This window comes from Lissotriton helveticus, chromosome 1_1 (assembly GCF_964261635.1).
Source record: "Lissotriton helveticus chromosome 1_1, aLisHel1.1, whole genome shotgun sequence".
NCBI classification, from domain to species: Eukaryota; Metazoa; Chordata; class Amphibia; order Caudata; family Salamandridae; genus Lissotriton; species Lissotriton helveticus.
The window spans coordinates 2,097,249,355-2,097,264,664 of NC_136057.1; the positions used below are offsets into that span (position 1 = coordinate 2,097,249,355).

The window sequence follows — 15,310 nt, forward strand, 5'->3', positions numbered from 1 at the left end:
ATCTTGCAGTGTTTCATTGTACCATCCTAGATCCATACACGTTCAGTAATGGCAAAGGGAGCTTCAAAAACAAACCAATTGATGCATCTGTAATGCAGTCCCATGGTCTGCTCTACGTGTGTGTTCTGTACTGTGAATACCAGGTCCAACACTGTTTACCACTTTGGATCAGCACTTTAATAGCATTTTGAATTGGAAGTGGTCATCTTCAACCTGCAGTACTTGCTTTGAAATCTGCCATCAGTTATAATTGAAATGGTTAAAGCAACGATAAAATTTCAGCAATGAGGGGAGAAATAGAGGGCCGAGGTGATATACAGAAACAAGTGGAGTGAGATTGAATCCTTACCTTGGGCAAAGTCACTAAAGCTTCAGTGATGAGACTTTAACATTCTCATTCACCTGAGTGTTCTGTTGCAAAAACAACTAAAAAGTGAGTGTTCTATGACACCTGCTGTCTGGTTCAGTTCACTATCTGAACTCTTGTTTATGAGTTGAGGCACTGTAATACTAATATTACAAACAAAAAGTACTTTTGTGAGTAACATTGTCTTTTATGCCTGGTATTCTTTTGTTATGAAGGCCTGTTGGTAGCAGCTGTGACCTGGAGGTAGCACACATTTTTTGTCATTCATTTATTTAATAATATAGTTTTTTAACAAAAGCCGGATGATGGCCATGCAGTTGTAGATGTGCAGATGAATCCCTGTTCCATACAAAGTCTATGTATGTCATGTATACTAGTACAATTTGTGATCTATTCCTCTTGTCTTTCTGCATTCTGTCAATGGCCACTTTAATGTGACCCCGGCTTGGGGCAGTGGCTAAGACCAGGAACACACTGTCGAAAGACCCTCACTCGGCCATGTCTACGCCACTGACAGTGTGAATTGACATTAAATTTAGATTTTTGTTTGAAAAACAACCTTTACACCAAAAAAGGGGAGGACATCAAACAGTGGAGGCAAAAACTCACTGCAAAATTTGCAAATTTAGAAGTCTACCACCCAAAACAGTGTATATATATTTTTAAAAGAATAGTTATTACCTTGAAACGTATCACTCCTATCCATTTTTCGTGAGACCTCACCACATTGGGTGAATGTTTCCTTTCAATTCTATTTGTGTGAACGACAGCAATGCTGAAGACCCAGGTTTTATTTTTAATCTTTCATAAAAACCTCCATCCTTTTTGAAAACGTGTATATAATCACTCTTTTTAGATAAGTTAAATGCTTGTGATTCTTTACTGCAAACTAGCACTCCAACATTACTAAAGCTTTGTAGCCGGGCATAGAAGAGGAAGATTCTCTAGGGCAAAAATAATGTTTTAGTTGCCTCAGTAACTACTGTGAATAGTTACTGTGTGAGTGTTTATTGTAATAGTGCTTCTTTAAATAGCTACCGTCGTATCATTCACAGAATTCAATAGCTAGTTTGTTTTTCATGTTATGCCTTTCTCAGTCTTTTTCTTTCATTGACCATGCTTGCTAGATTTGGACAGATGAAGTCACAAAGGTAAGTACAATTAGAAAATGTTCTGAGCTATGTAATGTTATTCTATTTTTCCCAGTCTCCTCGCAAGAGAGCCATATCAGCCTTCTATTGGAGCTTTGTCTTGTATTCATTCCCTTATATTTTAATTTTCCAAATCCTGTGTTTCAAGATTCCCTATGTCTTTATCAAGTTTCCTTATGTTGGAAGTCCCACTGGTTGATCCTCTGAACATTTATTGCTTAGGATTTTTGTGTTGAACATGCCACAGAGGCAAGTGCCTGACCCTGGACTTGAACTGCAGGATCAGCTTCATCATGTGCCCCCATCCTGTAGACCAATCCCTGATTTGTGCATGTAATACTATGCTATTGTACGCCTTTGTACAGCTTAAGAGTCACCATTTGCTTCGGCTCTTGGCTATGTTTTATGTCCAATATAAAGACCTTTGCCCACTAGTAATAGTGGTTCATCACTAGGAGGAGCAGTGTTATATGACGTCTAGGAAACCCATGCAGTAGGTTTTGTGTTTCGGTTAAGTGTGAGTATGTGTATATGTATGTTTAATGCCATGTTGTCCTCTCTGTATTGGTTACTTCCCACTACGTGAGGCATCTGCTGCTTATATTACAGTGTCACTTTAGTGTGGGGGACATCTTATTTGTCAGTTATGGTCCACTTTGCAGTGTTGGTGTGCTCCATGAACTCTGCATGAGAAGGGTGCAGTAAATCTTTCCCTAGTGGATTCATTTGCAAACTGAAAAGCAGCATTGTAAAAAGGATCTGGAGTGTCTGAAAGTAGGAACGTGTACAATTGTATACTCCCTAGTGAAGCTCAATTGATCTAGAATTGTTCATGGTAGTGTCTTTCCTAGGGTTGTTGAAGCCTGTTAGATGACACAGTGCACCACAGCACAACTCTATCTCCCCAACCTCTACCCCCCCCCCCAGTTTAGTGGGGAGGGTCTTCAGGAGATGCTTTCGTTATGCCTATCTCCTGCTCACCACAAGCCACCAGCATTGATAAGAATAGAATCTATCAAGAGTGAAGTGATGGAGAAGAGCTGCTTTTCAAGGACCAGAGGAAGAAACAAGTACTAGGTATGACTGGCATAGGTTAATGGAGATGTGTCATTGTCACAATAATATGCTAAAGGACAGCGACCTCCAAGTTAATTATTCAAAGTCTTTCTTAATGACGGGCCGGCATCCCCGTACAAAGTCAACGTCTTTTGGAATGGGTGACCATATTTTATTAAAGGTAATCATTTTAATTATCTAGGTATTCTTTTTAATCAGTCACTCAGTTGGGCACCTCTTTTAACATTAAGACTTCAGAATTTTAATAGGAATACCGAAGCCATATTTAGATTTGCCCAAAAGCTGCGAAAGAAACCAATAACAGAAATGTTGAGCTTATATAGTAATAAGTGCTTCTCAGCAGGAATAAACGGTGCCAGGCTGTGGAGATATACTAGAACCAGGATTGTTCAAAGTGCGAAAAGCAGCTTTAACTATAGACTGGTATCCGTCTCCGGAAGCCCAGCCACTTTCATATGTCACGAGAACTGGGACTGGCCTACTTGGAAGATCTAATCGGTCTGGCCCCTTTACTACTCTGGGTTAAAATCCGGGGCACAGCTGAAACTGTTGTAACCAGAACGTACATTACTGATTGCCTATCATTTGAAAAAGCCAATCAAATACTATGGTTGGTTTATGTGAAAGACAAGTCTAGAACACTAGAGTTAATGTATATCTGTATGATAATTCCTCCATAATTTGGCTTGGACATAAACTCTGTGTTAAACAATGTTATATGGATTATTGTTTAAAACACGTTTGGAAAATGCCCAAGTTAAGGACTCCATTATTAGGCACACTCTTGTTTCTACAACGTGTAGCATTGAGCCTTACTTTGGGTGGATTGAGAATCCCACATATCGACACTGGTTAACAATTTTTAGGCTGGGAATATTGCACTTTAAATTTGCCTTTCCTTTAGCAGTGGTCTGGAAAAGAGACCTTTCGCCCTGCAGGCGTGGTGGTATTTCAACACAGAGCACTAGCCACCTAATTTTATTTTGCTCTTTATACCTAGAGCCTAGTCACTCTTTCTTAATCCCAATATTACACAGATCAAATCTGAGACTCCATGACGAAGGGCTAATATTCCTGCAATCACTGGGCTCACTGGATTTGTGCTATTAATCATTACATTTGATAAAAACTGCCTTTTATATCTGGAAAAGATACTCAACCTAATGTCCTATTTTTGACGGATACATTTTAAAATTGTATGCAACTTTCTGATTTGTGTTTGTAAGCTATAAAGATATTGGCTTTTGGATTTTGAAAAAAAATGTATTGATTGTTTTATTTTTGTAATCAGCTAAAGGACAGATAGGCAAAGCAGATGGTATGAAGTCAGTGAAGTGTATGTCCTTGGTCGGTCAAAACATCCACCCAGATGTAGTATATAAAAACCTTTATCAGTCACAGTCCCCTTCCGAAATGCCCATAGGACTTAAGTACACATTACAAGAAATGCAAGACTCCAGTTTCATTTAATCATTATCAGTTGCGAATTGGGTAATGCCACTGTCCCGCTTTCTCTTTATGTAATAGACAGAGGGCCATCTTTTTTAAAAACAGTTGCAAGAATCCTCAATCTTGTCCTTAACCCCTTCCGAGCTCATGACGAGCTCAGCTCGTCATGAGTTAAGACGCTCGTACGCTCATGACGAGCTGAGCTCGTCATGTAACGCGGCTTTTCAAAAAACGCAGCGCGCAGCGGGAAAACCGCTAGCGCGCTTGCGGTTAAATCAGGCATTGTTCCCTCACAATTAAAACAAGGTGAGTTAACCCTATCCTTAAGAAACTCAATTTGGATCCTAACACTCTCTCTCTCTCTCTCCAAGATCAGACCTACAACCTTAAGTCTGGCCATTTCCATATTTCTTGTAACCTTTTATTGCCAAACAACTTTATATTTCCTAGAAGAATAATGGTATTCTGACTGATTCTCAAACAGGTTTTTGCCCTAATCTCAAAACCAAGACTGAAATCATAGCTGTGATTAACTATCTTTGCATGACAGCAGACAAAGAATGTCAGTGCCATGATTATTTTAGACCTAGCTGAAAGCTCCTATATGGGCATTGGTCAGATCGTGTCTAGACTACTGTAATACACGTAGGACTTAGAAAATCCCTTTGGCATTGTTTGCAATTCATCCAAATCAAGCTGCAAGGGTACTCTCTCTTGCTACTTGTTATGTAATGGCATTGTCTATACTGGAACAACTTCTCTGGCTACCTATTGAATTGAGAGAAGATTTCAAAGTTTTATAATTTTTACATAAATAACTTTATGCCACTGCTCCTCTGTTTCTCAAGTCTAGGCTTCAGAATTGTGTTTCCAGACGTAACCTTTGTTCAGCCTCTCTTCAGCTTCTGACGGTTCCCTTCTAGGGAAATCTAGCTATTGAGTCCTTCTTTTTTTTGTCCGCACACTCCAGGTGCAGAATAACCTGCCTCTTAAACTTAAATTAATCCCAAGACCACATGAATTTTTTTTTAATCTGAAAACTATGCATCTAGCTTATGAGATTTGTTTAAATAAGCTTTCATTGTTAGCTCGAACGGGCCCCAGGGCGAATGAGCACACAATAAAATCCCACTTACAATAACATGGTAGCAAGTGGTCAGTGTAGACTGGTAGAGGCCAGCTTAGATCTGGAATGGATGGATATAATGTGTTGGAATTGCAAGGAGCTAGTCAGTATGAAAACCAGTAGCTGTGGTATGCCAGGCTTTGGAGGTTTAAAGCTAGGTTTCTGTCTAGAGATGCGCTTACAAAAAGGAACTGCTCCTGCAAATGTTGTACATGTTTCTCTTAGAGCTTCTACTGTTGAAATAGACCTAGAGGTCCATTATCAAGGTTGTTTCTTCCTTCATAACTGTCCTAATGCTAAACATGTCTTTCCCACCGTATACATTGAATGTCTTACAAAATATAGAAAGACTTTATATCGAGGTACAAAAATATCGGAGCATTAATATCGATGTCAACAATATCGACATCCTATCTACAACAAGGTGAGTACAAAAATATCAAATATCGTTTTTTTAAAAACATCTTTTTGCAAATTAAAAAAAAGTGAAATAAATTAAATACAAATATAATAAACATAGTTAAACATATTTTATAATTAAAATTAATAAGTAATATACAGAATTTAATAAAAAAATAATTAAACATATGCATATAGTATATATACTTAATCAGTTTTAATAACTATTTGAATACTTTATAAATAGTTAAAAATAATATAAATTACAAATTCATCTATTCACATAAAATATTAACATAAATAAAACTTAAATAATTATGCAAAACAAATAAAAAAAACAATTTACCTTTTAATAATTTTAAAATTAAGTATATACTACATTAGCTAAAACTATACAAAATATATTAAATAACAGAGGTAATAAAATACTATTATAACTCCAAAAAAAACAGTAAGTAAAATGTTGGATAGCGTAGGGGTAAACATTACTATTTCCACTCTAAAGAGTAAAAATTATTATTTGAACTTCTGAGAGTGCAACAATAGGGAAAGTGTTGGATAGCGTGGGGGTAAAAATGACTATTCCAACTCCAGAGCGTGCAACAGTAGGGAAAGTGTTGGATAGCGTAGGGGCAAAAATTACTATTCCCACTCCAGAGAGTGCAACAGTAGGAAAAGTGTTGGATAGAGTAGAAGTTAAAAATAACATACTTATAAATAAATTAATATTTAAAAATATTTTTATAAATTAATTATTAAATAAATCTAAACTATTTACAAATACCAATACATAATTATTAAAAACATAATTACCAAAAAATAAATAAACACATTAATAATAAATACCAATTAATAATAATTAATAACCATTTAATAATTAATCACCAATAATACATTTAACAAAAATAATGAATTAAAATAAATTACTTAATTACATTTAAATTACTTCCCACCCTACTCCCCTATAAACTTATAGCCCACTACAAAACGTAATGATCAATTAATCAATTAATAAAAATTAATTGCCAATTAATAATTAACAATATAATTAACAAACAATGAATTAAAATAAATTGACTTAATTACATTTAAATTACTTCACACCATATTCACCTATAAACCCATTACCCGCTACAGAACATAATTATCAATTAATCAATTATTTTACATTAATTACCAATTAATAAAAATGTATTACCAATTAAAATGAATGTATAATTCATGAACATTAATAATTAATTTAGTATAATTAAATTACTTCCCACCCTATTCCTCTATAAACCCACAACCCGCTAGAGAACATAATTACCAATTAATCAATTTATTTAAATTAATTACCATAATTAATAAAAATGTATAATTCCTAAAAATTAATAATTAATTCAGTATAATTAAATTGCTTCCCACCCACCCTATTCCCCTATAAACCCACAACCCGCTATAGTACTAAAATACAAATTTAAATATATAACATAAAAAAATACATATTAACTCCATAATATACATAGAAATTGTATAAAAATCGATATTAGTAACATCGATATTAGTAACCTCGATATTAGTAACCTCGATATTAGTAACCTCGATATTAGTAACCTCGATATTAGTAACCTCGATATTAGTAACTTCGATATTACGAGCATCGATATTACGAGCATCGATATTACTAGCATCGATATTACTAGCATCGATATTACTAGCATCGATATTACTAGCATCGATATTACTAGCATCGATATTACTAGCATCGATATTACTAACATTGATATTACTAACATTGATATTACTAACATTGATATTACTAACATTGATATTACTAACATTGATATTACTAACATTGATATTACTAACATTGATATTACTAACATTGATATTACTAACATCGATATTACTAACATCGATATTACTAACATCGATATTACTAACATCGATATTAACAAAATCGATATTACTTACCTTTGAAATTCTGTCCCATCGATATTTAAAATATTGATATTGCTTACCTTCTATATTCTGTCCCTTCGATATTTTAACATCGACATTATTGTATGTCGATATTTAAAAATCGATATTTTGTCTACCTACCGTATACATTGAGGTGCAATACATTGATCTCTCTAAAGGATCTGTTCTCGTGGATCTCACCCTTGCGGTGCCCCATATTACTTTCCCATATTTTCGATCTGTGCTGACTTCATAATTGTACGAAATTGAGTTATTAGTTGAGTAACAATCACAGTCCTTTTCTGGGTGAACCACTTTGAGAAATTGGGTTGTTGGATGACTGAGTTGTGGTCATGCAGCAGCCCTAATCCCTTGCAGAGCGAACCACAAAAAGTTACTAAATTAACTTGTGCTTAAACTCGAGTAGCTAGGCTCAAAAAGCAGTCAGGCTTAATTTAGAGACAATGTGTATAGAATTTACAAACGTTATTAAAGCAAAAACACAACACAAGAAAAATAACAAACCAATTTAGAAAAATAGAGTATATTTTAATAAACTATTTGTCACCAAAATGACTTTAATCCAATCAGTAGAACCAGAGTTTTGAATTTTTAGTTTTTTTTATTAAAAACTATTGCTTAAAAGATCAAAGGGCCAACCGCAGACATCTAGTCATGTGAGAACTGGTCAAAGTGGAAAAATATGGCCAACCACAATGTAGCGCGGTTCGGATGCAAGAAGTGAATTGGGCCCGGTAAGCAATTACCATCTGGCTTAGAAGAAATTCTAAGAAAAAGTATTAGGGAAGTAAGTTTCAGCAGGGCAAGGCTGTAGGAGGTGTGCGAGGTAGCATTGTCATCGGATGGCCTTGGGGTCGAAGCCTCAGTAAAGATTTCTACATTCAGACATAGTCACCGAAATGGAAGTCGAAAGCCTCTAGCAAGACGAGGAAGAGGGCTAAAGCCGAAGGCAGTACCACAATGTCAGGTATCCCTTCGGTGGAGGACCACTAAAAAAAGATTTGCTGCTGCAGAGAAGAACATAGCGGGAAAGCTATGACGTCAATCCGACCTGTGAAGCACCTCGAGAGGATAGGCGAGCAGGTTGGACCCAGTCTCTTCCTGGTTCTCAGAGCAGTCTTGGACTAACATTTCTAAGCCTTAACTTTTGGGATTGGACTATCTGGGCACCTTTAGCACCACATGCAAGGGTCCAGGACTAGTGGGACACCTCTTAGGAGTTCATGACTCACTCAGGCTGGATTAAAGTACAGGTTCAAGATTGTGGGAGCCTTTTGTGTCCCTGCGGCTAGGAACAGTAGGCCTGAAAACTAGCCCTTGGATTCACTCTGGAAGCTATGGATGCAGGTGAAGATGCAGGGCTCAACAGTAGGGCTGGCCTCTGAGGGTTCAAGGCAGGCTTCAGACAGCAAAGCAGTCATTCCAGGTACAGCAGCAGTCTTGCAGAGTGCACAGCAGCAGGGAGTCTTCTGAGAGTCCTTCCTCCGGTCCGGTAGAACTGAAGAGTGGTTCTGAAGGTCCTGTTTTTTATACCCTGGTGCCCTTCCTCTGGAAGAAATAAACCAGAGCTCAACTCCCTCATGGCTTTGGCACAAGCAGACAGGATTAACTTAAAGGCAATGTGTAACGTATTTATGCAGGACTGAACCAGTAATAAAATTGAAATACAACACAATAAAATCATTTCTAAACGGGTTATAAAAATAGAGTAATATGTAAAAAACCAAGTAACACCACATTGACGAAACTCCAATGAGGGAAACCATAAATATGGATTTTTAAATGTTAACCCCTTGCGTGCTCATGACGGAACCACGCCGTCATGAGCCACGGGTGACGTCTGCTCATGACGGCGTGGTTCCGTCATGCGGCTGCCCGTCTGCCAAGCTGCATTAATTCCCCACCTGTGCGGGCAAATTAATGAGCGGGCTGGGCCGTGACGGAACTACGCCGTCATGGGCACACCCACACGTGACTCATGGCGACGTGGTTCCGTCACGAGCACAACAGCGCCGCGCTCACCCCCTAGCCCCCTCAGGCTTCGGCGAAATTCACACCGCGGCAAAGGGGTTAAGTATGAATTGCACAGAGTGCCATTGATAGTTAATGGTAGCCCTAGAATAGGGCCTAGGCGCAATAGAGCACATCAGATACACCACCCAGGTTCACCATGAGCAAAAGATTTTACCTTCTGACTTTAGTCCTTTCATTTGTAATCCACCACAGGAGTACACTTCTAAAGTCCAGCTCACCCAGAACCTCAGAGGGGGGCACTTAGAGATTCACCGGCTGTAGAGTTTAGCCCAGGTCCAGTTGCTATTGATCAGATGGGTTATTGCAGCGAAGGCCTTTCGAAGCTTGTTGGTTCTTCATAGCTTCAAGTGGAGGACAGCCTTATTTCCCTTGTAGTCCACTTCTTTATCCTTGGTACAAGAAGGTGAGCAGGCCCAGTCTTCTAGGCTCTTCTTCGGTATCAAGATAGCAAGTTTATTCCTCTTCTGTGCTTCCACATATCTAGGAGTGTTCTAAACTGGGGGACTGGCCCTGCCACATTCTACCTGGACTACGCTAGTGAGTGAGAATGATCACCGGGGACGCCCTAACCAATGGAGTAAAGGTGCCTGGGGCTAAACCTACCCACTTTGGACATTTTCAAGATTGTCTAAGTCAAGATGGCCTAAGTCTACAGCCCCATTAAACTTGGGCTCTAAGGGCTGGGGTTGTGTGTGGGGAGTGTACTCTGGCAATCCTAGTGGGTGCCCACATCTAAAACTATAATCCAGTTTGAGGCAGGACCATTACCCACAACAATCTAAAGTGTGGTAGAACAAAAACTGAGTTTTCAACAGTCAGCCAGTGGATACACATAAAATAGTTTTGGCACCCTGTCTTTACCCTTTGAATTGTGCTCCTAGTGTTATATGAAACACGCCAGCACACCTCTCTAGCAAGATGTAACACTCAAGCAGATTTAGTAATGTAGTTTCAAAAAGGATTCTCACTCCCCCACCCTGCATATTCTGTCCGGTTCAGATGCGTCACCTCTGCCCATTCAGGTTATCCTATTGTTTGCTCTGGGGACTTCATGCAGGGTAAGTAAGCAAATTAAGCATGTAATAAGTATTTTAAAAAGTCAAAAAATGACATTTGTACTTTTTTTCCTCTAGGGAGATGCCATTTATTAAACTTAACATTAATTCTCAGTGCTTTTGTTTTTAACAGCCACCCCTGCTACAGTAAAAATAGCTTTAATTGCCTTGTTACTGTAAGGACATGTTTAACATTAAACTTTTACATATCCTACTTTGAATAACAAGAACTCGGTCTCATTGGCAACAAAACCTACTTAGGAGTGACTGATACTATTTAAAAGGAATGCTGAGTCCTGTGAAAAGCGGTTATTTTGACAGGTCAATTTTGCAGTTTTAAAACGGCACAGCTAGGCTACTGTGGTAGCCCTGGAGACCGGTTTTACTGTGCTACCCCAGAACACAACTACCAGGCTACGTCAACAACCTCAGCTGGGGCCCAGTAGGTGCTGACCTCCTAATAGCCCTCCTATCTGTGTCTGTCAATGTGTGTGTATAAATTGTAATATAGGGAGTGTGCTGTTGCTGGAGTTGAAATATAAGCAAGGCAGGATGTTGGTAGCTGGCTCATATGAAATCACTGAAAGACATGCTGAAATCATTTGCAAGCTTGGGACACCTGCATTGCTGGTGTAGTTGTTTGGCTTATTCCGTTAAATCTATGTACATTGGGAAAGGAGGGGAAACCACCAAACTGAAGCTGTTGAAGCTAAACGTTTACATCACAAGGAGGAGGACATCATGATTGTGTAACCAGTCTTCTTATTAAGGCTGTTGCTTTGATGCCTACAAGACCGAAGCAGCAGTATAAACATTGTCAAAAGTTGCACACAAAAAATGGATGAAACAAAAGTCTTAAGCAGGGCATATGTTTAACAGTTGGTAAGGGTTCTCCTTTGGTATTCCTTAATTTTCCTGCCTCACCCACCCCTATTATATTGTGTCTACCACATCAATGAGCTCATCGTCCAGGCTTAGCCCTTCGTCTCTAATAGTTTTCAAGGACTTTGAAGTCTTCAAATGAAACCATGACATTGCGCTGCCCCCTGCAAAATGAATTCCAAGCAAGACCGGTTATGTGGCTATCAATACACTTCAGGTAGTGTCCTACATTTGAAAGTGCTACCACATCGAAAGTCCTTTACTGTAACATGTATATATAAAATGTGTGAGAGCCAAAAAGGATGTCTGTTTTTCAGAGGCGCACAAAGTCCCTACGCTATCCCAAATTGAACACTTTCGTCAGGATAGATACAGGGTTTAGTCATACATTCTTGCAAAATGTTTTCTGTACTTGCCTGTCTGTGCTGAAGCCCATCCTCTGGATTTCTTTTTACATAAATCTAAGAAATTGTATGTTTGATGTCCCCAGAATAGACCTGTATGTTGTGACACTCCGGGTCTCTGTACACATTTCTGTGTAATTGATGTGCCCAGCCTCCATGCCTTCTTGGTGTTCATTATACACAAGACCATATCAACTTTTGATGTTCAAAGTTGAGACGACTCCTCAGTGAATATCTAAGTTTGGTGCTGAAATGTGCTGCAAGATAACTTCACATTAACAAGTAATTATTCCTTACTGCATCAATGTATATTAGCAGTATTCGCCTCATTTTGTACTGGTCAAAATATGTTAATGTGTTCAAAGATTCTGAAAGATGTGTATAGATAACTTTTAAGAGGATCATTTTTGGGACGCTGCATTAAAAAAAAAAATGTATTCTACTGTGTGTGTGCTTAATATTGTGTAGCTCGTGAGAGGACAAGTGAGGATAGGGGTGGAGGGTTACTTCACCAACTGAATTCTTTTATTAATGTATTTTAAAATCGCTCACCATTGCATCATATACATGATAAAACAGCAGATTAAGACTAACACAAGTTGTGCACATTAAATAGTCTGCAAAATGAAGCGGCTAAAAGAAATGTCCTGCTGTGGTCAACAATGGTTACCTGGACATACGAGTATCTACAAGCTAGACTCCTGTGATAATTTGTGTCTTTTTTGCACCAGATAATAATTGTGTGGTAAAGAAAAATCCATTCATATATTGTTTTGGGAAGTGCTTAATATAGTCCTGGAACCACCACTGGGATTTCTCCTCCACACTGGAGGAAATTCCAGATGTAGCTTTCCCTCCAAAGATTGGAGAATGTATCAGTATCAAATATTTTTCTTAAGCCTTTTTTATTCACAATGTTATAAAATAATTATTTAGGTAATGGATGATGAAGTACTGGAGGGTGAGACATGAAGGAGGAATGAGGCATATGCAGTTCAGAAACTGGACAAATGGAAGGATGTTAGAATGTAATCACCTTTCTAGAAACCTGCAAAGATGGGTGTGTCCCCACACATTGTAAATGTAGGGTGCATGGGACTGGGGTATGCAATTGAGTAGTGAGTATTTGTTATGTGGTCTGATACTGGATATGTTTGAGATCTATGTTGCATTTATATTATGTGTATATCTCTAGTGGTTAAATATGCACCTTAATTGGCTGAGGCAATTAGCATAGGCTTGTCTGCAATAGTATGGAAATGCATGAATTAAATTGTAATTTCTGGCAAATAAATGGTTGAAGAAAAATATAACCCTTTAAGAAGTAGAAACTGATAAATATTTGCTAGAGGTACGGCAAACAACTGGTAATTCGTTTTCTGTTTGTTTAGTGTGAACAGGAATTGAGAATAGCTCAGAGTGAATTTGATCGTCAAGCAGAGATTACCAGACTTTTGTTGGAAGGAATCAGCAGCACACATGTGAGTATGCTAATAAAATATATATTTACTCCCTGGCTTGCTATTACACTGTGCGTATCCCTGTTATCATATTGAACTCATTGTATGTAAAGGTGATGTATTTATTGTTTGATATTCTGAGGGCTTTTAAACAACAGCTGGGTTATTCACCTAAAGATATAAACAGCTACTTCTAACACACTGTAGGAACTGGATTTTTCATATAGAATGAGAAAATAACTAGATTTCTTTCATGGGCTTTTGAAAGGAAATGGGACCTTTTCCAAGGTCCATACAACACAGTCTTATTGCTTTCCGTCTTTCTTGCTCAGACATCATAGAGTGGATTCCTGCAAACGTTATTAATCTACCTTGAAAGATTACATAAATGCTTCTGATGAGTTGTCCACAGCCACCGAAGCTAGCCTCACCCCGACAAACATAGTTGCCAGGGAAATATTACTGATCATAGTCTGCACTAGCCTCAAAGTAATTTAGGAACTGGTAGAGACTGCAAAACATTGAAACATTGAAGGAGTGTCAAATCCACAATTGCCTCAGTCATTCTTGCCCATGCAGCTAAATTGATTAGTCTCCGGTCTACCTTGCTCTGCAGCTTCTAGATAATTACTGTTTTGCGAGATATATTGCCCTATTTCTGAAGTGTACCATCAAACATAGGAAGCACTTATAATTTTTGTCCTACTTAAACCTTTGCTATTATGTCTCCGATTTAAATTATTTTTAGAATTTCAAAATGCTGCTAAAGTTAAAATATATATTTATATATATTTTATATATTGTATAGTAATGTGAAATGTGATCTATAAAATTGTGCTTTTATGGGTTTGTTCCGTGTTTTAAAATGAAAACTGAATAAAGTAAAATGTTTGATTTGATTAGTCTCGTCAATCTCTCATTACTTGCAACAGATTATGCAAGCCAGCCAGCCAGTTGAGAACTGGCTACATTTTCCTCACTACTTTGTAGTGCTTCCAGGTTGAGCTACTGCCTGGCATAACGATCAAACGGTCCTGACAAGGCTTATGCCCAAATTCCTCTGCCTCTTACTTACTGCAACTCCAAACCTGCTCTCATCCACTCAGCATGTTATGCTATCTGTGTTAGCAAATCACAACCTGCCAATTAAATTGCTTTTGCCTCCCACATGTCACCACTTACCATACTCCACCACTCGTGCTGCAGCTCATGACACAATCAGCATCTCCTGGACAACCCCAAGAAATTCCTCATACTACTCAATACAACACAAAAGGGACACTGAGCACATGCTAGAACTCATGCTGACCACTGCACACTGTCCTTTAACCTTCAAACATAACAGACTCAGGAACTTACACAGGCTCAATGCCGCCTTACCTTCTGAGATCTCGCAGAGCTTCAGCCATGTTCCCCACCACGTCTTGATATCTGTGAAGGGATTTATAAAGCACAGCATTCGTGATTCTAAGAAGATCTCTTGGGGCAATAGGATTTTCTCTACTCTCTCACAATCTATTGTCAAATCGACAAGTCCATATGTTTCTGGGAAAGGTTAAGAGGTTGGGCTCCATCTAAATTGGGAGTGAATTTAATCTACTGAATTGAGAAGTTCTTGTGATTGTTTTGGCAGTGGAAAAGTAGTTTGGTGTTGGAAGGAGGATTGATAGAAGAAGCATGATAGAAGAACCTGACTAAGTAGCAAAAGCATGTAATCAGTTTTTGAGGATAACTATTGGAATTTCACCAGCCTGAAAAAAGTTCTTGCTGGAATATTCTAAATGGCTTGTAAACTAAACAAAGCATTGCCAAGTACACCTAGGTAAATCTGGTTGTAGTCCATCAGGCTTAAAAGCATTGACCACTATTTCCCTTTCAGATAAATTCAGGAATGGTATGCTTCACATTTTAAATGGAAAAAACCCAAATTTAGTAAGAGCG

At 38.1% G+C, this 15,310-nt stretch overlaps 1 protein-coding gene across 2 annotated transcripts in view; it reads left to right on the top strand.

The window, feature by feature from the left end:
• The window catches only part of SH3GLB1 (SH3 domain containing GRB2 like, endophilin B1), a 313,723-nt gene that overhangs the window by 225,805 nt on the left and 72,608 nt on the right, over positions 1 to 15,310 (top strand). For both annotated transcript variants that reach the window (XM_078645884.1, XM_078645893.1), the window contains one exon: positions 13,301 to 13,390. In XM_078645884.1, the coding sequence (XP_078502010.1) occupies positions 13,301 to 13,390 (90 nt within the window). The remainder of the gene's footprint in view (positions 1 to 13,300; positions 13,391 to 15,310) is intronic.